This window comes from Sus scrofa, chromosome 6 (genome assembly GCF_000003025.6).
Source record: "Sus scrofa isolate TJ Tabasco breed Duroc chromosome 6, Sscrofa11.1, whole genome shotgun sequence".
Classification (NCBI taxonomy): domain Eukaryota; kingdom Metazoa; phylum Chordata; class Mammalia; order Artiodactyla; family Suidae; genus Sus; species Sus scrofa.
The window spans coordinates 129,061,547-129,086,408 of NC_010448.4; the positions used below are offsets into that span (position 1 = coordinate 129,061,547).

General features: G+C 40.0%; 1 protein-coding gene across 10 annotated transcripts in view; it reads left to right on the forward strand.

The window, feature by feature from the left end:
- The window catches only part of SSX2IP (SSX family member 2 interacting protein), a 64,437-nt gene that overhangs the window by 12,361 nt on the left and 27,214 nt on the right, over nucleotides 1-24,862 (forward strand). For 9 of the 10 annotated variants that reach the window (XM_021096345.1, XM_021096348.1, XM_021096349.1 and 6 more), the window contains exons 2-4: nucleotides 19,698-19,829; nucleotides 20,662-20,831; nucleotides 21,298-21,510. In XM_021096345.1, the coding sequence (XP_020952004.1) occupies nucleotides 19,787-19,829; nucleotides 20,662-20,831; nucleotides 21,298-21,510 (426 nt within the window). In that variant the 5' untranslated portion in view covers nucleotides 19,698-19,786. Of the gene's footprint in view, nucleotides 1-14,229; nucleotides 14,238-19,697; nucleotides 19,830-20,661; nucleotides 20,832-21,297; nucleotides 21,511-24,862 lie in introns of all 10 variants that reach the window. The other variant, XM_021096343.1, reaches the window with a different exon arrangement.

The window sequence follows — 24,862 nt, forward strand, 5'->3', positions numbered from 1 at the left end:
GTGTGCAATAGCATTATGTCTAAAAACCCATGTATATGCTTTAATTAAAAAATACTCTACTATTAAAAAAACTAACCATTATCCTAGGCTTCAGTGAGTCCTAATCTTTTTGCAACAGTAACATGAAGGATCACTGAACACAGATCACCATAACAAATGCAGTAATGAAGTTTGGAGTGTTGTGAGAATTACCAAAATGTGATATGGAGAAGTGAGCAAATGTTGTTATGAAAAATGGTGCTGATAAGTTCCTTCTGTGACTCAGTGGGGTTAACCATCCTGTTTGTCTCTATGGTGTTGCCATTTCAGTCCCTGGCCCAGCACTGTGGGTTAAGGATCCCTCATTGCTGCAGCTGTGGGGTAGGCTGCATGCAGATTAGATTCGATTCTGGGAACTTCCATATGCTGCAGGTTTGGCCATAAAAAAAAAGAAAACAAAACAAAATGGAATTCCTGTTGTGGCTCACAAAGCTAAGAACCCAGCAGTCTCCGTGAGGATTTGGGTTCAATCCCTGGCTTTGCTCAGTAGGTTCAGGATCCAGTGTTGCCACAACCTGCAGCATAGGTCATGGATGCAGCTGGAATCTGGTGTTGATGTGGCTGTGGCTCCTAGGCCGGGATCTGCAGCTCTGATTCTAACTCTAGCCCAAAAACTTCCATAAGCCTCAGGTGCGACCCTAAAAAGAAAATAAGGGGAAAAAAAATGGTGCCACTGGGTTTCCCCCCTTGGTCTTTCCTGTGGCACACAGAAGTTCTTGGGCCAGGGATGGAACTTGTGCCACAGCAGCATCCTGAGCCACAGCGGTGACAGGGCTGGATTGTTTTAACTACTAGGCCACCAGGGAACTCCAATAGATTTTCTTGATACAGAGTTACCATAGACCTTCACTTTGTGAGCACAATATCTGCAAAGCACAATGAAGCAAAGTGCAGTGACATGAGGTATGTCTTTTTTCTGTATCCAGGTTTTAGGAATGTCCTTGACATAGGGTCTATGTGTAAAAGCAAGAAGATGTTTTAGAAATCATCAGTAAATACTGTCTGTCATCAGCTGTGTTACTTTGTAATGAGGAGATGGGCTCAGAGTATTTATATCATTTGCTCCAGATACTTGTTGAGTGTCAAGAGGAAGCCAGAGTTTGTGAGGCTTATCAAATATACACATACGTCCTTTTTAATTGCACTTCACTTTATTATGTTTTTTATAAATTGGGCAACAAGTTTTTGGGCAACCCTGCATTTATCAGATGATGGTTCACACATTTTTAGCAATAAAGCATTTAAGGCATGTACATTGTTTTTTTCAGACATAATGCTGTTGCATATGTAACAGTGTAGTGTAAACACAACTTTTATATGCAGTGGGAAACCAATAAAAAAAAAAAACCTCCATATTTCATGCTTTATTGCGATGATATGGAACCAAATCACAGAATTTCTAAAGTATGGCAGTTGCTGTACTTTATTCTTACCTTTTAGGTTTAATAGCTGGGTTTTTATTCCTGCCTTCTAGGAACTGGGTAAGTTATGTAAGCTCTCTGAGCTTCATACTCTTCCATCAGTAAGTAGTGTTGTATTTACTCCTTCCTTGGGCCTTTGTAAGGTTAAGTGACCTGGCTGGTGAGCATGTCTGGCATGCGATAAAGACCCAGGGCAGTAGTTCTCTCCTACCAGTTTCTTGAGCCAGAATAGAAATTCTTAACTCCCTGTCCATGATCCTTTATGATTCTATTGCCAGAGTTTATCTATAATGTATCACTGAATTTTTCTCATTGCACAGTATTCTACTTTGCCGAGCTGCCAGTTTACCCATTGTCCTGTTGATGGGAGTTTGGGTGGCTTCTAGGGTTATGCCTTGTGCTCCTTTGCCTTTGTGACGAGCGCTGCTCTTTGAGTTCACATCTCTTAGCATGCACGTGCAAGAGTCTCCCTTGGATTTACACCTGGAAATGGGCTTGCTAGGTTGTGGAGTATGTGAATAGGATATATGAATTTCAGCTGCCAGACTGTTGTTTTTTAGAGGCTCTTCCCATGCTCCATGGTTTAATAAGCCTCAGGCATCCTCTAGGACTCATATTTCCAATCTTCATTTAGTACTTTAAAACATTTCTACCTAATTCTTGGAGTCCATTCTGTAGCACCCTTGGGAAAGAATTCCTACTTGGTATTCTTTAATGTAAACTACGTATACATTGTAAAGAACACTGCTGTTTTCTCAAACTTGATGCATCAGAATCACATGGAGCATCTATGAAAATAACTGATTTCTCGGCCTCACCTCAGGTTTCTGAATCTGTAGTTCTGAAGCGGGACTTTAAAATTTGCATCTTGGACAAATTCTCAGGTTCTGTTGATGCTGCTGGTCCTGGGACTGCCATGCAGGACTATAACCAATGATTGAGTTTGGACTAAATCATTGAGAAAACTATGACAGACACATGATTACATTATTACAGAATGGATTCATGAATTATGTTTAGGTTCTTTGTTGTTTCCATCACCTTTAGTAAATGTCAGTAGCTTCACTTAAGAATTTTGCGAATGGGAGTTCCCGTAGTGGTGCAGTGGTTAATGAATCTGACTAGGAACCATGAGGTTGCAGGTTTGATCCCGGGCCTCGCTTAGTGGGTTAGGGATCTGGCATTGCTGTGAGCTGTGGTGTAGGTCAAAGACTCGGCTTGGATCTGGTGTTGCTGTGGCTCTGGTGTAGGCCGGCAGCTACAGCTCCAATTAGACCCCTAGCCTGGGAACCTCCATATGCCAAGGGAGCAGCCCTAGAAAAAGACCAAAAAAAAAAAAAAAATTGAGAATGAAATATGAATAAATAGCAATTGTTTTTAAAATTTTATTTGGACTTCTTAGCTGACTTTCAGCTTTACAGAGTTAGATTGATGTGCCTTTTTTTTTTTTTTTTTTTTTTCTTTCTTAATCCTCTTTTAGGAATATGATTGCAGCTATTCCTACCTTTGCCCTGGAAGAATTTGAAATTGGTATATGTTTCGAAATTGTCATGCTCTTGATTCATGCATTAAATTGCCTTCCACTTGTCTAAGCTGACACCAATCAAGACTTGATTGAAAGCCTTTCTAAGCTGCAGTATGGCTAAAGTGTTGATTCTTATCTGTTATATATGTTATCAGCACACCTCATATTAATATGTTGTTAAAGTTAGTTGATATTCATTCAGAAAATGTTATTGGGTTCCATACTGACTGTGAGTCAGTTATAATACCTCATATTGGAGTTCTCTTCATGGCACAGCAAAAACAAATTTGACTAGGAACCATGAGGTTGCGGGTTTGATCCCTGGCCTCGCTCAGTTGGGTTAAGGATCCCGGCATTGCCATGAGCTGTGGTGTAGGTCCCAGACATCGCTCGGATCTGGCGTTGCTGTGGCTCTGGCATAGGCCGGCTGCTGTAGCTCCGATCGGACCCCTCCCTAACCTGGGAACCTCCATATGCCATGGGTGCGGCCCTGAAAAGACAAAAAAATAGAAATAAAAGTAATACCTCATACCAAAGCAAGGTACAAACTGTGCTGCAAGCTTGCTGACCGGGCACTCAGGTTAGGTGGCATTTCATTACAGTTTGAGCTGTATACTATAGCGTTAATTCAAGGTGTTCTGGAAGCACGAAGAGAAGGGAATGGCAGTTGGGGGAAAACCTGGCAATTTGAGCTATTTATTCACTAGATTTTTCAAAAATTTTTGACTTACTCTAACATTTACTGTTTTGTCTGCTTTAAGGCAGTTCACATTCCGTTAACTCACCTGAAATAGTTTTGGGTTATAATTTAGCCTCAAGGTGAGGTGGTAGAGAAGCAAGTGCCTGTGTGTGTGTTGAGTTTGAAAAAGCAGCTCACATATTGTGTATTCCCTCATCTCCTACAATAAACACAGTAGGGTGTGTGGTTAAATGTGCTGGACTGCTGTGGTTTGAATCTCGACTTTGTCACATTCTAGCTACATGACCTTGGGCAAGAAAGCTCTCTGAGCCTCAGTTTCCTCATCTGCAGTGGGAAGGAATAACTGGGTTATTGTGAACTTGAATCAGTTAGTAACTGTCAGATGCTTTAAATTTACTTGTTTCAAGTGAGTGGTTTATGCTTAATAAGTTATCTTATTCTTAAAATTAGGTAGGATCTCATTTGATAAAGGTGTTTGTGAAGACAGTATATGCACATTCTGCTATAAAAATGTGAAGAAAATTTTGATATATATAGCTGTGCTTGATTCCACATTAGGTCCCATGAGTAAAAATCATGGATCATAGAACGGAAAATTCTTTAAAATTCTAGTTTAACCTCCTAATTTTACAGACGTGGAAACTGAAAACCAAAGAAATTATGACTTTCTCGAGGTTGCTGGGTATGTGTTGGAAGCGACTCTGAGAACCATGGCCCTGAGACCCATCTGGTGCTCCTGCAGTGCCTTGTGCAAGCTTCCCTGAGGGGACACTGCCTTGAAAAACAAAAGTTTCATTGGCCAGCAAAGACCAAAACCAGTGAAAACATAGGAGTGCCCTGATAGCGTAGTGGGTAAAGATCTTGTGTTGTCACTGCTATGGCACAGGGTTCAGTCCCTGCCTGGGAATTTCCACATGCTGCGGTTGTGACCAAAGCAAAGAATCTTTTTAAAAAAATGCAGCCCTTTAGGAGTTCCGGTTGTGGGTCAGTGGGTTAAAAACCCAGCCTAGTCTCTGTGAGGATGCAGATTCCATCCCTGGCCGCCTCAGTGGGTTAAGGATCTAGCATTGTCACAAGCTGCAGATGCGGGTTGGATCCCATATTGCTGTGGCTGTGGCATAGGCTGGCAGCTGCAGCTCTGTTTGTACCCCTAGCCCAGGAACTTTTATATGCCATACGTGCAGCCATAAAAAGGAAAGAAAAAAACCAATGATGAAAACATGAATAAGATGTCTCTATAAAATGAAATACCAGATGATGTGGCAGACTCTTAACATACCTAGCTAACTTCTTGAAGCAGAGAAACACATTCTCAGTGGCTTGAATCATAGAAGGGCATTCTTTTTTGAGAAGACTCTTAATAGTTATAAATCAAAGTCAACCTCCCTCTTCTTTCTTCCTATCATGTTTTGGTTGTAATTGAGCTGGAGGAAGAGTCCACCTTTGCCAGGTCAGCGAGTAGTCTGTCTTTACTTTTTACATCAGTGGGGGAAGAAAGCCTACCTCCCTGGTGGGCTAGGCCCCCACTGACATGCTCCAACATAGCAGGGTCGGTGAGAAGACTGAAGCATCCTTTCTCACTCATTTGTGTGTGTGCGTGTGTGTGAATAGATGGGAAGGGGAATTGACTGATGGAGACAGTTCATTATATCTAAGTTGGTATTTTCATTGGATGGCAGAAGTACATCCACACACATTGTCTCGTTAGCTGTGCATGAATCCTCTGCCTCTCTAAATTGTACAAATAATACATGCCCTAGAACATTCCAGCCATATAAAGACGTGCTGTGGAAGAAGCGAAAGCACTGGGCTACCCCTCGCTACACCCAGCCGTCCCATTCCCCAGGAATGTCCTTGGTAACACTTTGTCACTTTTCCACACCTTTCTCCTAAATATATTTATTTTTATAGTTTGATTTAGCAAGAAGTGATGTTCATACTATTCTTATTATTCATAATTTCTTTTCTTCATGTTAACCATGCAAATGTATTTCACTTTAGTAATCTCAGGGCCTTTAATAATTCTGGGTCTGACTTTGGATTCCAGAATACTCCTTCTTCTGGCTGTACGTTATTGTATTGGTATTTAACTGTACCCTATTGATTTTTTTTTTCTTTTCATTTTTGGCTGTCTCGTAGCATATGGCGTTCCCATGCAAGGGATCAGATCCAAGCTGCATTTGCCATCTGTGCTGCAGCTGAGGCGGCACCTGGGATCAAACCTGTGTCCTGGTGCTGCAGAGGCACCACAGATCCCATCAAACCACAGTGGGAACTCCTCCCTATTGATATTTAAATTGTTTCCAGTTTTCCAGTTTACACGAAGTGCTAAGTCAGCATTGTTCTTTTATGTCATGCTTGCTAACTTGTATGATTGAATATGTGGTGACAGACGCCTGGAAGTATAATTGGTTAATTGAAAGATGTATGCATTTCAAATTTTTGTAGACTGCTAGATTGCCATCTAAAAACCACAAACTGGAGTTTCTTGGTGGCTCAGCAGGTTAAGGATCCAGCATTTTCACTGCTGAGGCTTGGGTTTGATCCCTGGCACAGGAACTTCCACATGATGTGGATGCAGCCCCCCAAAATTAAAAATAAATAAAAATGAAAACCACAAACTACTGACCTCTGGTAAATTTCTATTTCCCTTACCTAATTGATTTTCTGAGTAACTCTGGAGCATTTGTATAATAGTTAATCAGTTTTTGCCTTTCAGGGCTGCTTGCCCTTCTGTGTTTTTTTTTTTGTTTGTGTTTTTTTTTTTTTTGTCTTGTTTTTTTAGGGCCGCACACACCTGTGGCATATGGAGGTTCCCGGGCTAGGGGTCAAATTGGAGCTGTAGCCACTGGCCTATGCCACAGCCACAGCAACATCAGATCCCAAGCCTTGTCTGCGACCTCTACCATAAGTTCATGGTAATACCAGATCCCAGGCCCACTGAGCGAGGGCAGGGATCGAACCTGCAACCTCATGGTTCCTAGTTGGATTGTTTCCGATGCGTCACCACAGATACTCCACCCTTGTGTGTTTTTACAGTAGCTTAACTGATTAATTTGGGAATATTTTATATTTTTTTATCAGTCATGCCATTCTGCCACTGGTTTTGGTGTTTGAGAGTACTGTTCTTCCTCATATCCTCGTATCCTGCTTATCATCATAATCGCCTTTTTAGAACGTGGATTTTTTTTCTTCATTATATGAAAAACACATTCATTTACCAAAAATTTGGAAGACTCGCAAAAGTAAAGATTACCCGTAATATATCTTTGTTTCTGTGAAAACCATTGAAAGAGGATGAAAGCCTCTCCTTTTTCTACTCCCAGGTTGGTTGTGGCAGTCTTGTCTGCTGATTTTTTCTGTTCTTATTCAAACTTCTTTTTTTATAGAGCATAATTTTCATCTATACATACATACTCATATCTAGTTTTTTTAAAGATCAGATCATGTTATTGCCCTGCTGACATTTATTTAAATTACTTAATGAATTTTATTACATTTATAGTTGTACAACCATCATCACAATCAAATTTTACAGCATTTCCACCCCAAACCCCCAGTGGATCCCCCCAAGCCCCAACCTGTCTCATTTGGAAACATTAAAGTTTTTCAAAGTCTTTGAGTCAGTATCTGTTCTGCAAAGAAGTTCATTGTGTCCTTTTTTTAGATTCCACATGTAAGTGATAGCATTTGATGTTGGTGTCTTAACTGTCTGACTGACTTCACTTAGCATGATAATTTCTGCGTCCATCCATGTTGCTAAAAATGCCGTTATTTCTTTTAATGGCTGAGTAATATTCCATTGTGTATATGTACCAAATCTTCTTGATCCACTCCTCTGTCGATGGACATTTAGGTTGTTTCCATGTCTTGGCTATTGTGTATAGTGCTGCAATAAACATTGGAGTACATGTATCTTTTCAAGTCATGGTTTTCTCTGGATATATGCCCAGGAGTGGGATTGCTGGATCAAATGGTAACTCTATTTTTAGTTTTCTGGGGAGGAACCATACTGTTTTCCACAGTGGTTATACCAATTTACATCCCCACCAATAGTGTCATAGGGTTCCCTTTTCTCCACATCCTCTCTAGCACTTATTGTCTGTAGACTTTTTGATGATGGCCATTCCGGCTGGTGTAAGGTGGTACCTCATTGTGGTTTTGATTTGCATTTCTCTAATAATGAGTGATGTTGAACATCTTTTCATGTGTTTCTTGGCCATCTGTATGTCTTCTTTGGAGAACTGTCTGTTTAGATCTTCTGCCCATTTTTTGATGGGGTTGTTTGTTTTTTTGGTATGGAGCTGCAGAAGGTGTTTATAAATCTTAGAGATTAAGCCCTTGTCAGTCACTTCATTTGCAAAGATTTTCTCCCATTCTGTGGGTTGTCTTTTCGTTTTGCTGAGGGTTTCCTTTGTTATGCAAAACCTTTTAAGTTTAATTAGGTCCCATTTGTTTATTTTTGTTTTTATTGTCATTATTCTAGGAGATGGATATGAGAAGATGTTGCTGTCGTTTATGTTGATGGGTGGCCTGTTTTTTCCTCTTGAGAGTTTTATAGTATCTGGTCTTATATTTAGGTCTTTAATCCATTTTCAGTTTATTTTTGTGTATGGTATTAGGGAGTGTTCTAATTTCATTCTTTTATATGTGGCTGTCCAGTTTTCCCAGCACCACTTATTGAAGGGGCTGTCTTTTCTCCATTGTATATTCTTGCCTCCTTTGTCATAGATTAGTTGACTATAGGTGCGTGGGTTTAATTCTGGTCTTTCTATCCTGTTTCACTAATCTATATTTCTGTCTTTGTGCTGGTGCCAAACAGTTTTGATGTCCCAAGTGAGGGAGCCTAATTCCTCCAGCTCCATTTTTCTTTCTCACGATGGCTTTGACTATTCTGGGTCTTTTGTGCTTCCAAACAAACTTTAAAATATTTTGTTCGAGTTTTGTGAAAAATGTCCTTGGTAATTTGATAGGGATTGCATTGAATCGGTAGATTGCCTTGGGTAGTATAGTCATTTGATAATATTGATTCTTCTAATCCATGAGCGTGGTATGTCTTTCATCTGTTTGTGTCATCTTTGATTTCTTTCATCAGCATCTTACAGTTTTCAGAGTACAGGCCTTTGTCTCTTTAGGTAGGTTTATTCCTAAGTATTTTTTTCTTTTTGATGCGATGGTAAATGGGATTGTTTCCCTCATTTCTTTTTCTGATCTTTTGTTGTTAATATATAGAAATGCAGTAGATTTGTGTATTGATTTTGTATCCTGTGACTTTGCCAGATTCATTCATGAGCTCTAACAGTTTTCTGGTAGTGTCTTTAGGATTCTCTAGGTATAGTATCATGTCATCTGCAGATAGTGATAGTTTTACTTCTTCCTTTCCATTTTGGATTCCTTTTATTTATTTTTCTTCTCTGATTGCCGGGGCTAGGACACCCAAAACTATGTCGAATAGTAGTGGAATAGTAGTGGCGAGAGCGGACATCCTTGTCTTGTTCCTGATCTCAGTAGGAATTCTTTTCAGCTTTTCACCATTGAGAATGACACTAGCTCTGGGTTTGTCATATGTGGCCTTTATTATGTTGAGGTAGATTCCCTCTGTGCCCACTTTCTGAAGGGTTTTTATCAGAAATGGGTGTTGGATTTTGTCAAAGGCTTTTTCTGCATCTGTTGAGAGGATCATATGGTTTTTATTCTTCAGTTTGTTAATGTGATGTATCACACTGATGCAGTCATTTTTATTAACAAAATATCATGGCAATTTTCCAAATTAGTAAAATATCTAATAGCTAACATTTATTGAGTACTTACCATGTACCCAAGACCCTGTTTTAAGCCCTTTACGTGCATAAACTTATTTTAATAGTTACTAAATAAATTTCAAAGTAGATTTATTGTTTAACCACATCATAATCATTTGAGGTAAAGACTATTCTTACTCTCCTTTTGCAGGCGAGGAAAATGAAGTTCAGAGCTTTCTGTTCAGGGCCCCTTACCTTGTCAGTGCTGCAATGAGGACCAGGTGACTTCGGATCCTGATTTTAAGCATTGTACTGTACTGTTTCTTATACTGTCACAATCCTTGGTTCAAGGTGTATGTAAGGAATTCACTGTAGCCTCCTGTCCCTAAGCTGCTAAGGGGATAGCTTTCTAGTGGCAAATTCTGACTTGGAACTTCACTTCAGGTTGTATCCCTCAACCCACAGGGATACACATGGAATATTTTACCACAGTTTGTGTCTTCATACTATTTCACGCAGTCTTTGCCCAGTTGGGAAATGTGATCGAACAAGTGGTGGTAGGAGCTACTGTTTCCTGAGCCCATCATCCATGACGCGCAATGCCTGATAGTGAAGACAATGGCTCTGGAGTCTGGGGAAGAAATGGCTCCCTGGTCTCTGCCACTTGCCAACTGTGTGACTTGGGCAAATCACCTAACCTTTCTGGGCCTTAATTCTGTGAAAAAGGGTTGTTGTGAGGGCTGCCTTCATAAAGTATGTAAAGTGTTTAGAACAGCACCTGGCATGTGTTTGGTAGACCAGTTCCCTAGGTGTTCTGTACTCAGCTTTTCACCCATTACCTCAGTAAATACCCACAACCACCCTACAGAGCAGATAGTATCACCCTGTTTTCCAGGTGAGGAAACCAGCTGAGAGAGAAACTTGCTCAGGATTTGGCCTGACTCAGGCCTGTGAGCCTCACATTGTTTGCACTGTGCTCCCCAACTATAAATCCTCCTCAGAGCCACAGACTCAGCAAAGGGGCACATGATTAAGGGGATAGCACATTTTTGTTTCAGCCATTCAAATATATATTCAAATTTAATTTATAAAGAAGAATTTATTTCTGTGGGAAAAAAACTATAGTATTTTGCCACTCAGATGATATATTTAGATTTTAAATTTGTAAAAAGATCTAAGAGACTGAACTTAGTATTCATGGGTACTGATAGGCCCATCTGAATGGTTTTGTGTAAGGTAGCAGAGGTATTTGCAATGCAGTTAAAAGGTATAGTATCCTTTGGAACAAAATTATAGCAGAAAGTGGTATTACTTTTCAAAATTAATCATAATATATTTGGTTTTTGAGAGTAATAACATCTACTAAAATATGCAGATAACTAAATTCTTAAGTTTTATGACTGAATTTGTAAGGACTAATGTTTGACGGCTTAGTTTTAACGATTTTATTTTCTTAACCCAACGGTTGGGTAGCTCTAACTTTGTGAGAGTTTTAGCAAAGACTCTAGTTGTTTGCTTGTGAAAAATCCTGTGTAATATTTAGAAGCCCAGATGGTATAATGTTACTACCTTCCTGTATAATAATAAAAAAAAAAAAACAATTATTTTCTGACACTTGATTGAAGTTTGTTTTAGAATTCTGATTAGGCAGGCAGTTGTGCTGTCTCAAGTTTGAATTTCAAGTGTACTTGAAAAGAACACTTAAACTGGTGTACTGTGTGAAGGAAATCTTGTAATCAAGACAGCACTTATGTTTCTGCTGAGCTCTCTTGCAGTGGGTAGAAGTGGGAGGAGAGATATGGCAGATGAAGAAGAGTGATACTTTTCTCCGAAGGACTCATGTCTTGCGCATCTCTTCCGTAGCTGTTTGCGTTTTTCTGCTTTTGCTTGCTGGAATGAATGTATTAATTCACCATCAGTTATTTACTTGAGTATTCACTGATTATTCTGTCTATTAAGATGAGGGCAGGTACAGAATTGTAAAATGAGACTAAAGGGTCTAGCTGGGAAAGTTGAAATAAACTCAGAGGACCTAGAGAACAGATTCCCGTGTCCAGTTTGGAGGGGGTGATGGTGGGGAAGCTGGGCTTTGTAGAAGCAGTAATTTGGGGGTGGGTGAAAGAAGAAAGTACACGTGGAACACATAGGCTGGAGTGTGTGTGCCACATGTGGGACTTGGTTCATCTTATAAACATGTACTGAGGGCCTGGATACAAAGATGAAGACATTCCCTACCCTGTAGAAGTTCATAAACTAGTGGGGGAAGTACCCTTAAAAGTATGGGCACCATCATTGTGATACTAGATGGTATGATTGTTATAAACTTGATTAGTTGCTTTTGTAGTGTATGGTATCACTTTAGCCATGTTTCAGCAGGAAATATGTAAATAATGGAAGGAATTCAGAAATGTTTATATATATATATATATAAAGCATTTATATGTAACAAATACTCACACACACTTGCATTATCTATTTCTGCATAACAAATACTCCAAAATTTAGCAGCTTAAAACGACAAACATCCATCTCCCAATTTTTGTCCCCCAGGAATCTGGGCACAGCTTAGCTGGGCACCTTTCACCAGGCCAGCTGGAGGTGTTGGCCAAGGCTGCAGGCATCTCAGGTCTGGGCTGGGGAAGATCTACTTCTAGCCTTACTCCTGTGGCTCCTGGCAGGCCACAGGTCCTCACTGGCTGTTGGCTGGAACATCAGTTCCTTGCCACATCAGCTTTTCCTGGGACCGCTTGCAACATGACAACTGTGACAATTTGCTCTCTCCAGAAAGAGGGATCCAGGACACAGCGAGTGAGAAATGACCCCAAATGGCAGCCGTGGCCTTTCTGTGACCTAAAGTAGGAAGTGAAACCCCATCACTTGTCCTTCATTCTGTTTGTTAGAAGCTAGTCACTAAACGCAGCCCACATTCAAGGAGCAGAATAACCCAAAGGTGTGGGCACCATGAAGCAGGACTAACTGAGGGCCATCCTTGAGGCTGCCTACCTCACAACCCTGTGTAAGTGGTTGATGTATATTGAGCACCCTTGAGTCTTTGGGGTAGAAGAAGCAGAACCAGCCAAGGAACATTTTTGTTGGAAAAAACAGGTTTAATTAACCTGAGCCACAAATGTTCTTGCTGAAGATGCATAAACTTTAGGATTTTTTTGTCTTTTTTTTTTTTTTTTTTTTTTTTTTTTTAGGGCTGCGCACAAGGCATGAGGAGGTTCCCAGGCTGGGGGTCAAATCAGAGCTGTGGCCCTGGCCACAGCCACAGCAATGCCAAATTAGAGCCACGACTGTGACCTACACCATAGCTCACAGCAACGCCAGATCTTTAACCCACTGAGCAAGACCAGGGATCCAGCCTGCATCCTCATGGATGCTAGTTGATTCTTTTTTTTTTTTTTTTTTTTTTTTTTTTTTGGTCTTTTTGCCATTTTTTGGGCCACTCCCATGGCATATGGAGTTTCCCAGTCTAGGGGTCTAATTGGAGCAGTAGCCACCAGCCTACGCCAGAGCCATAGCAACGCGGAATCCGAGCTGCATCTGCGACCTACACCACAGTTCAAGGCAATGCTGGATCCTTAACCCACTGAGCGAGGCCAGGGATCAAACCTGCAACCTCATAGTTCCTAGTCGGATTCGTTAACCACTGAGCCACGACGGGAACTCCAGTTGATTCTTTTTTTGCTAAACAACAATGGGAACTCCATAAACTTTAGTTTTGATGTTGTCTTAATATTTATTCTAGGACTAAATGGTAAAATGAGTTAATTCCACCCTCATTAAACTTTCTGTGGAACTGATCTCATTCCTGGGAATTGTTTTTACGCCTTTTAAAAGCAAAGTGTTCGTAAATGAGAAAAAACTTATTCATGGCATAGCAGAGAAGTTTACACATGTACCTCAATTTAAGTAGTAGGTAAGATCCTTTAAGAATGGTGAGTTCTGAGTGGAATCATTTAAAATTAGTTATAGGAACTCAGTCTTTTCAAGAAGCTTGATAGAAATCTTTTCTTCTATTTTTTTTGGCTGCGCCCACAGCATGTGGAAGTTCCGCAAGACTGAACCTGTGCCACTGTGGTGACAACAACAAGTCCTTAACCCACTACCACCAGAGAACTCCATGTTCTACTTTTAACACAGATAAATCATTGATTTGTGTGTAGGTGTTGAAAGGTTGGAATTGCAGAGTGAAAAGAGCACGGTTTTGAAGATGGAGATTTGTGTTGAGGCTTCATAACCAGTTAGAAGTGTGCCTTGAGCAATCTTGTTGACTCCTCTGAGCCCGTTTCCTGCCTGTAGTGTAGATAAATATATATGAAAGGAAATACCTTGACATGAACAGTGATAGTTTTTGTTTTTTGTTTTTTGGGGTTTTTTTTTTTTTTTTTTTGAAATTTACTAAAGTCTTTCTTTTCTTTCAGAAACAGTACAGTTAAATTCCAGTGTCTCACTGCATTCCAATTTTCTGTCAGGATTCTAACCTAGAAAGTGCGACTTGATAATTCTTTAAGTTCAGCATCATCAATTTACCCAAAAAAGACCAGAGTACCCTTGCTTATTTTACACCTGCTTATTATGTAAGAAGTATATGGCTTTGTACTTTGGGGCCCATCGCAACATAGAGGGATGCCAAAATAGTTCTTCAGAAAGCTAAGATAACGTTTTTACTGAAGTAATTGCAATTTTACTGCAACTGGTAAGATTTTCTATTGTGAAGACTTATTTATTGGAACGTATGTTGAGAACTACTTGCAGTAGGGAAGTTTTAATTTTTTTAATATTTATTTTGCTTTTTAGGACTGCAGGTGAGGCATATGAAAGTTCCTGGACTAGGAGTTGAATTGGAGCTGCAGCTGCCGACCTACACCACAGCTCATGGCAATGCCAGATCAGCGCCAGATCGTCCACCCACTGAACGAGGCCACGGATTGAATGTGTATCCTCATGAATGCTAGTGGGGTTTGTTTCCGCTAAGCCACGATGGGAACTCCCAGAGTAGGGGAGTTTATTATATGCCCATATATATGTTATCCACTAGGAAGGAACAAAACTATGTCTTTCTGATGTGTAGAATAGGGGAAAAAAATTCTTGCATATGGATTATTTTATAGATTTTTTTTCTTTAATTTCAAGATTGTTCCCTGTCTATCTTAGATGAATGAAATAACTTTTACAAGATGTTAAATTCTGTAACTTTTAAATTTTACTTATAAAATTCACTGCTGGAGTTCCCGTCGTGGCGCAGTGGTTAACGAATCCGACTAGGAACCATGAGGTTGCGGGTTCGGTCCCTGCCCTTGCTCAGTGGGTTAACGATCCGGCGTTGCCGTGAACTGTGGTGTAGGTTGCAGACGTGGCTCGGATCCCGCGTTGCTGTGGCTCTGGTGTAGGCCGGTGGCTACAGCTCCGATTCAACCCCTAGCCTGGGAACCTCCATGTGCCGCGGGAGCGGCCCAAGAAATAGCAACAACAACAACAACAAAAGACAAAAAGACAAAAGACAAAAAAAAAAATATAAAATTCACTGCTGATTTTGGGAATCATTTGGGCAGCTACCCTAATCAATGGTATATAGAGAGAATTGGGGGCTATAGATTACTTGAACCAAAACACTATTAACTGTTAACTGTTTTCCTTTCTTCTATGATGAACCTATAGTAACAATGCTAGCATAACCAACTTTGTTTTGTATATGCCTTAAGAATAATCACGTCCACTAATGGTTTGCTATGATGTGATTAATATAACAGTAATTTTTATTTTTATTTATTTTATTTTAATTAATTTTAATTTTATTTTATTATCTTTTTAGGGCTGCATCTGTGGCATATGGAGGTTCCCAGGTTAGGGTCCAATCGGAGCTGTAGCTGCCGGCCCACACCAGAGCCAAAGCAACCCCACATCCGAGCCTCGTCTGCTACCTACACCACAGCTCATGGCAATGCCGGATCCTTAATGCACTGAGTGAGGCCAGGGATCAAACCTGAGTCCTCATGGATGCTAGTTGGGTTGGTTAACTGCTGAGCCATGATGGGAACTCCATAACGTAATTTTTATACAAAATATGGAACTTAATTCTGTGTTCCAGAGCCAAGTTTTTTCTTTTCTTTTTAGGGCCACACCCATGGCATATGGAGGTTCCTAGGCTAGGGGTCTAATCAGAGCTACAGCTGCTGGCTTACACCACAGCCACAGCAACATCAGATCCGAGCTTCATCTGTGACCTACACCACATCTCATGGCAATGCCGGATCCTTAACCCACTGAGTAAGGCCAGGGATTGAACCTGCAACCTCATGCTTCCTAGGCAGATGAGTTTCCACTGTGCCATGATGGGAACTCCATAGTTAAGTTTTAATGGAGTCCTTCTTGGCTGCTTTTCAAGCTTTCAAGTTGAAATAGACATATGATGGTAAAAGATTTGTGCAAATCAGAGGTGCTTCTGCTGCCTCTTTTCTTTTGCTTTTGAACTTAATATTAACTTATTTTATTATAAAAAAGTTTGCAACCTTCCAATAATGAAATTTTAGCTATGATTGAGCTCAAATAGAATACCTTGCTTAAATTAGTCCCTTGGCTTTGGGGGTATATATTGATTTAAGATTCTTAAGTCTTCTTTCTTAGGTTGGACAAATTTTTTTTTCAATTACCCAATGAATTTTATTACATTTATAGTTGTGCAATGATCATCACAACCCAATTTTATAGCATTTCCAACCCAAACTCCAAGCCCATCCCCCCACCCCTGGTTGGGTAACTTTTATCACAAGCTTCCTTGTGTATAACTTGGTGCCTCACTGAAACAAGAGGATACATAAAAACTTACTATTTATTTATTTATTTTTGGTCTTTTGTCTTTTTAGGGCCACACCCATGCATATGAAGGTTCCCAGGTTACGGATCCAATTGGAGCTACAGCTGCCGGCCTATGCCAGAGCCACAGCTGTGCCAGATCCGAGCCGCATCTTTGACCTACACCACAGCTCACGGCAACGCCGGATCCTTAACCCACTGAGCGAGGCCAGGGATCAAACCCTCAACTCCATGGTTCCTAGTTGGATTTGTTTCCCCTGCACCATGAGGGGAACTCCCATAAAAACTTTTAAGCGGTGTGAAATCATGTACTGTTCCTAACTTTTGTTTCATAGCACTTCAGAATGGAGTTTTGGTTTTCACTTTGCATGTTTAACTAGACCTGAATATTAACAGGATGGGGAACAGTTCACTCTCTTAAGCCTGACACCAGAGAACTAAATACACAACCTAAGAGTAACTGACTTAAATTACAGTGTTAAGTTATGGTTATGTAGTAGATACATTTTGGTGTTTAATGATCTTTCTGTATGAGGAGAAAAGGCACTTAGGAGTGCTGTTGTATTGTATTTACAAATATCTTTTTAAAAAGGACTGGAAAAGATCCTTTTTTTTTTTTCCCTGATCTTGTTTCTCTCTCCATCTTAACAATTATAACAAATTAACCCACTGCCTAATGCATTTCCTAATGATGCCTGTCTTAGCTCTCCTAGGGATTTATGTTCAACTTTTATAAAGAGCAAACCATACATTTCATTACAGGTTTTAGAATCCTGTCATTTTTACCAAACAGATCTGTGCCTCGATGATGATAACTGATACTAATTACATGTGTTCCATATGCCAGTCATTGTGCTAAATACTTTATGTGCATTATCTCACTTAATCCAGGGGGTTGGGGTAATGGCAATTTACCTGTGAGGAAACTAGGGCTTGGGGAGTTTAAGTAACTCACCCAAAGCAGAGATGGGTTGGAAGAGTTGGATTTATTATCCCTTGGGTCCTGTTATGCTTAGGGCGACTGTCTCTGAAAGCCAGAAGTAAGATCATTTGTCTTTCTGGGTGCAGACTCAACCTTTGCCACGCCCTTCCTATTTGCTGAGGGCACCCATTTAAGGTCACTGGGAAGTGCAGAAGAGTTCAAGATGCTCCTCCCAAGGCTCACAAGTAACACGATAGCAAAAGATCAGTGCCAGACTAGATGACCTTCTGTGTGTATGTGTGTGTGACATCCTAACATTTTATGACACATACAGACGTTTGCATTTGTATATCATCTTGCTGTGTGATCTAGGAATCCTTTGTCATCTCTCCCCTGGCCTTATTTCAGTCCATCTGCAAGTCCCGAAGGTTTCCTCTCCAACACACAGCCCTAATTTATCCACTTGTCTCTGCCTCCACTGTTAGAGTCAGCCTGACATGGCTCTTCTTGCCTGAACTGCTGTAGTAACCTGTTTCTTCCAGCCTCTGCTGTTGCCCACCTGGGATCTTTTCTGAAGCCTAAAGGGGATCACGTGGCTCTCCTGCCTATACCACTTTGAGAGCTTTTCCTTGCAATTTGGAGAGAATCCAACTTTATACATCTGTTTTTAGTGTGCTCCAGATGTACTGACCACCTTTATATTTCATGCGGACCAAGTTCGTTTCCATCTTGGTTTTTTGTACTTGCTATTTCCTCCACCTGGGCTGCTCTGGTCATTGACCACCTTGTGGTCGACTGTGTATCATTTAGGTCTCAGTACTAGTGTCAGCACCTCCATGCAGCCTTCCTTGACTGATCTAGATACCTCCCAACCTAACACTTGCTTGTGTTACTGTGTTTCTTTTCTTTATTCTCATCACTGTCTGAGTGTGATGTGGTTGTAATTTATATTATTGCTTGCTTCTTACTTATTCTCCTACCAGAATGTGAACTTCTTGAGAGCAGGGCTTCTCCTATGCCTAGAAAAGCCTGCCTGGTGCATAGTACACAATTAAAATTTTATTGAATGAATGAGAAATTTTACCTCACTTTAACCTTATTATGTGACTATATCCCCGCAAACTTAAATATTCAGAACAAGGGTGATAAACTGTTGATTTTCAGTCAGATCTGGCCTAAAGACACATTTTATTTGTCTTATTAAAAAGTGGTAGTATTTGAGGTATAACTTCCATTCAGTCAAATGCAGAGGTCTTACGTGTGCAACTTGATGATTTGTACCTATGTGTGTACCTGAGTACACACACCTCTCAGGTCAAAGTGTAGGTGGTCCTCTGATCTCCCCCTTCCCTTTGCACAGGATAACTTGTGTAGTTACTCTTCTTAATTAGCTTCTGACATTTAAAAATAGATTTCACATAGAAATCCAGAATCCCTGTCTATCTTAAAAGATGGAAAGACACATCAACACAAAACCTGCCTTCTCTTTTGGCCACAATTTATTGTGGCTGAAAGCAGCTGTTCAGAGTGTTGACATGTGTTCTCTAGTTTGCCTGCAATTTTTACCACTCCTCCCCCATCCCTGACCTTGAAATCAATTTCCAGTTGCTATTTATAATGTCATGTGAATTTTTTGTGATAGAGAAGTATTTACTACTTCTATTGTTGCTATTAAAAGTAGAAATGTGAATAGTAGACTAAAAAGGTTATATGTTTCTTACTTCATTCATTTGCACTTCTTGCATTTTATGTATTTGCTAGCCACCCTGATGCTACATGGTTGTATTTAAAGGTTTCACAGTGCTCCATTGTGTGACTGTATTATTTATGTAAGCAGTCTCATGTGGAACATGTTTTTTTGGTAATGTAAAGAACAATTTGTAGATACGTCTTTGTGAAAATTGATATTTTATGAGGGCAAAATTTTAAAAGTGGACTTTCTGGATCAAAATATATTTTCATTTTTCAGACTTTTTGATACATACTGTCAGATTGCTTGGTGGTAGTATAAATTGATCTAAACTTTCTGGAGAGCAATGTATGGGAGTATTCATTTCACTACATTTATGTCAATACCAAGAATCATAATTAAAAGTTTTGCTAGTATAGTTAGTAAAAAACAAACAAAAAATAAGAAAAGTGGCCAAGAAGGTTTTCATCTTTTCCTCTACATAAGTAAGAATTGTACTTTATTTTAAAGGGTATAATTTGGAAATCTTTGTTACTTAGTACAGTTCTGTACCTTAGATTTATACTGTGAGTCAGATCATATACCATGTATTTTGTGTATTAAGTAATGTGAGTGCCTTAGTATAACTTCAGAAGCCTTTAATTTTGATCCTTACACACACACAGACACACACAGACAATTATTACTGAGCTCTGCCATATTCTGTGTGAGAGTACCTGAGAGTAAATAATGCAAAATCCTTCTGTTTTGAAGCACATACAACTAATTCTTACACATTGGTTTTATATTTACTTTCATATTTTGAATTAGATGCTGTTACCCTATGATTTGTTTTTTAAGGAGATGCCTACATAGAAGAGTGACAGCAGCTGGACCAAGTGTTTCACTGCTGAACTGGCTCCTCAGGTATCCTGGCTCTGGCAATTGCTATGGGAGATTGGATGACTGTTACTGATCCAGGTCTGACTTCAGGTAATTGAGTTTAGAATAGTTATAAGCTAAGGCAGTCATTGTAATACTGAAGATGTAACTAGAGAGAGACGTAAATAGTTGTAAACATACATAATTTTAGTCTTTGGTGAAATTATCAGGGAGAGCTAAGAATTGTGCCATAATTAGTGGGATTAAGTGCTTTGGGTGGATAATTAATTACATGATTGTTACTACTTTTTTTTTTTTTTTTTTTTTTTGGTATTTTTAGGGCCGCACCTGCGACATATGGAGGTTCCCAGTCTAGGGGTCTAATTGGAGCTATAGCTGCTGGCCTACGCCAGAGCCACAGCAACACCAGATCCTAGCCACGTCTGTGACGTACACCACAGCTCATGGCAACGCCGGATCCTTAACCCACTCAGCGAGGCCAGGGATCGAACCTACAACGTCACGGGTTCCTAGTCAAATTCATTTCCACTGCGCCATGAAGGGAACTCCCGATTGTTGCTGCTTTTGAGGAGATTATTAGGCATTTGAAATAAATTCATTGGCTACTTCAGTACATTTCTCTGATTTATTCCTTTAATCACATAAACCTTGAGTGCGCAGAGAAGTGGGTTTTGTCTATTATCTTCATAAGTCTAAAGTACTGTAAATGAAGATAGCGTATTGTAGCTTAACATGCCTTCCAAGAGATTACTTTTTTAGTTGTATCTTTTTGGCAAGAATTAGATAGAGTTCACAAAACCCAGCTTTACCCTGATCCTTAAAAATATATAATTCAGAATCTGCCGTAGTAGAGATTGTTTTTATAGCTTTGCATGCGTTTTTACAAATTATTTACATAAATGCCTTTCATTGATTCTTTCAGAAAGCAAAAATATCTCTCAGTATACCTCAGAAACAAAGATGTCTCCATCAAGTTTATACTCACAGCAAGTGCTATGTTCTTCAATACCTTTATCAAAAAACGTGCACAGTTTTTTTAGTGCCTTCTGCACAGAAGAGAATATTGAACAAAGTATTTCATATCTTGATCAGGTAACTTTTTTGTCAGAAGTAATAAATAACATAAATCATGTTGTATCATAGAATCTATTAAAGATGTCAGAAAAACTTGTGAAGCACAAAGTATGTTACACGTTGGCCCAGGACTTACATTAGCTTTGCAGAGAACCACCGTGACCCTGACCGTCTAGTCTGGATACAAGGTGAACGTCTCTGTCTGGAGTAGCTTGGCCTCCCCATTACCCCAGGGGCTCCTCCATGGGGAATCTCACCCTTATTTTACTGATGCGGAAACCTGAGTGCCTTACTCCAGGTCACAGGTGATGGTAGAGCAAAGACTAAAAGGGCCCATTTCTCTTGGTTCTTTGTCCTTTGAGATAAATACTACTTATCTTAACTATCTCAGGGTAGTTTTCTTTGTTTCTCAAAAAATATTTCTTTTGTTTCTTTACTAAGTTGTCTAGTAACCAACTTTTAGGAAAACATCTTCTTCTACTAGGAATTGACTACTTTTGGATTTCCTTCACTGTATGAAGAATCCCAAGGTAAAGAGACAAAGAGAAAATTAAATGTAGTTGCTGTTTTAAATTGTATGAATGAGCTGCTTGTACTTCAGCGGAAGAACCTTCTAGCTCAGGAAAATGTGGAAACACAGAATCTGAAACTGGGAAGCGACATGGACCATCTGCAGAACTGCTATGCAAAACTGAAGGTATAGATGACATGTAAATATGTATTTCAGTGCCATCGTTATGTAGTTTGATACTGCGCATTGAAGTTCCCATCATGGCACAGTGGTTAACGAATCCGACTAAGAACCATGAGGTTGCGGGTTTGACCCCTGGCCTTACTCAGTGGGTTAAAGATCTGGCGTTGCCGTGAGCTGTGGTGTCAGTTGCAGACACGACTCAGATCCCACATTGCTGTGGCTCTGGTGTAGGCCGGTGACTACAGCTCCGATTCAATCCCTAGCCTGGGAATCTCCATATGCCGCAGGAGCGGCCCAAGAAATAGCTTTAAAAAAAAAAAGATAAACTGTGCATTTTCATTGGGTTTATTTATCAGGCAAATTTTAGGGTTTTTTTAAGTTTAGGGTTTTTTTGAACTGGTAAGTAAAAGTGATTGCAAACTTGTACAAATCAGTTTTATGGCTTCCTAATATCTATATTGAATGTGTTTATTTTATGAACTGTTTAGTGACTTACTGAATCTGTAGAGTTAGGTTAGGAAATACTTAGGTCTGAGGAAAATAAAATAAAGATTTCCCCTCCTCATCCAGTCTTGTTTAATCAAGTAGATGCTTAATTGAAAATAGTCTTGGAGTTTTTCCATGTGGTTCAGCAGTAATGAACCCAACTAGTATCTATGAGGACATGGGTTCGATCCCTGGCCTTGCTCAGTGGGTTGGGGATCTAGCATTGCCATGAGCTGTGGTGTAGATCACAGACGCAGCTCACATCCTGCATTGCTGTGGCTGTGGTGTAGGCCAGCAGCTATAGCTCCAATCAGACCAATAGTGTGGGAACTTCCATATGGTGGAGGTGTGACCCTAAAAACCAAAAAAAAAAAAAAAAATTATTGTGAGAGATTGCATCAGTTAATTCCAAGAAGAATATTCCTCAGGACATCTTTGCCAGAGTTGCTAAAGCGCAATAGTGAAAACAGGTCAGACAACTGCTAAGTCTTACAAGTCCCTGGGATGTTTGGGGAAGAATGTTTTCATAGACTTGCTTGATCCTCTGAACAAAGGAAATATTTTTCATAGGGCCATTGACCTACCTTGAACTACAGAACATTTGTTGCTGGCTCTGCTTTGCTTTCATTCTTTCTTTTCCTTTCTTTTATGTATCCCTTTTTTAAAAAAGTGTTTTTATTTGTTTATTGGATAAATGAATTTCTTATTTATTGAAAGGGAAGAAGATATTCAAAATCACAGTCTGATATTGACTTATGATTGTATCTTATGAAGGATGTATTATAGCCAATTCAAGGCAAAATTTTTTCTAAAAATACAGTTCTATAATGCATTACCTTTTTTGTGTGAAAATAAAAGCCTTTGAATCTACACACTCTCAGAAAATCAGCTTTTTTTTTTCCTTCAGTTTTTCACCTGTTGGTCCATGCCTCTATTTATTTTTCTTCCTCTATATATCTCCCCATCCCACATACTTCCCTCAAGAACAGATAATCAAAAACCCACCCAGCATTTTGAATCTCTGAGCTCTGTGGGAAAATAATAGGATCTCTAATATGTAATATATAATGTATATAATATTTGAAAATCCTTTAGTAGGGAGTGTGCAATAAAGAAATAGCCTAGTATTGGCCTATATGTGAACCCTGGGAATGTTTGGAGATTGATTCAGAGGAGAACCTTAGCTCGAGCAGCAGCACCTGCCCATACCAGCCTGTCATTGCCTAATACTATTGTATATTGTGGCCTTAGCTCATATACATGTATAACAGCATGTTTTCTCTTTAATAATAATTTTAGATTTTTGTAAATCCTGTATGCCATGCCTATCCAGCTGTGTATTAGCTAACCGGGGAGCCGTGGTGGGACAGACAGGGTAATTGATACCCTCCAAGCTTATTAAAAGGCTGTGGGTTTTGGATGCTACTTTAGTCCCTTTTTTTTTTTTTTTCCCTGCCTTTTCTAGGGCCACTCCCGCGGCATATGGAGGTTCCCAGGCTAGGGGTCTGATCCAAGCAGCGTCTGTGACCTACACCACAACTCACAGCAACGCTGGATCCTTAACCCACTGAGCAAGGCCAGGGATCGAACCCGCAACCTCATGGTTCCTAGTCGGATTTGTTAACCACTGAGCCATGACGGGAACTCTGTAGTCTTTTTTTGTTTTGTTTTGTTTTGTTTTGTTTAGGGCCGCATCTGCGGCATATGGAATTTCCCAGGCTAGGGGTCTAATCAGAGCTGCAGCTGCCAGCCTGTCCCACAGCCACAGCAACTCCGAATCTGAGCCATTTTTGTGACCTACACCACAGCTCACAGCAACGCTGGATCCTTAACCCACTGAGCAAGGTTCTTAACCCACATTCCCAGGGTTCACATATAGGCCAATACTAGGCTATTTCTTTATTGCACACTCCCTACTAAAGGATTTTCAAAGCTCATGGCAACATGGGATCTCATGCCATATCTGTGACCTACACCACAGCTTACAACAACTCCGAATCCTTAACCCACTGAGTGAGGTCAGGGCTCAAACCTGCATCCTCATGGGTACTAGTCAGGTTCGTAACCCACTGAGCCACAGTGGGAACTCCCGATGCCACTTTAATCTTAATCAGAGAAACTTATGGAAGGTCTTATGAATTAGACTGACCTACAGTTGTAAGCCCTAGAAGGAAGTAATTCTACATTAAAACTTTCTATATCTGAGCCAAGTATCTTATAAGTAGCTGGTGAAAGATTATGCAATGATATTAGTTATCTGAGGCTCTTGGGCATCTAAGAAGTGATCATTTGTTGGGACCACCTGGCCCACAGAGTATTTTCCAGATATCTTCTAATTTGAGATTTGACTTGGGTCAAAATCAGGTGTTTTGGGTCCGCCGGGACAAAGATGTGTGTTCAATGGGAAAAGTTGCTGATCTGTTTCCAGGTCTAGCATATGATTCACTCAGTTTGTTGAGCAGAATTTATTGAGTATCTATGTGGTAGACATTGGGTGTCAAAGATAAGTGGAATCCAGTCTCTGCTCGCAAGGAGATTGTAGTTCCTTGGAAGGAGACATATTGATCCATAGTTTTTTGCTTCCTTCACTCGTTGTTCTTGGTGTGAGAGGTAAGAGGAAGGCTTCAGAAAGAGGTAACGTTTGATGTGAAATTTGAAGAATGAATAAGAATTTGCTTATGTTAGAAAAGCCATTCTGGGCAGAGTGTATGACCTTTCTAATGGCGTGGAGATATGAGAGAGCATTTTCCTTTCAGGGAACAGCAAATAGCCCTGTAGGGGCTGATATGTTTGATATGTGATGAAGAGTCATAAGAGATGAGGCAGGGACCCAGGCTGCAGATGATGTGAAAGGCATTGTACAGAGACT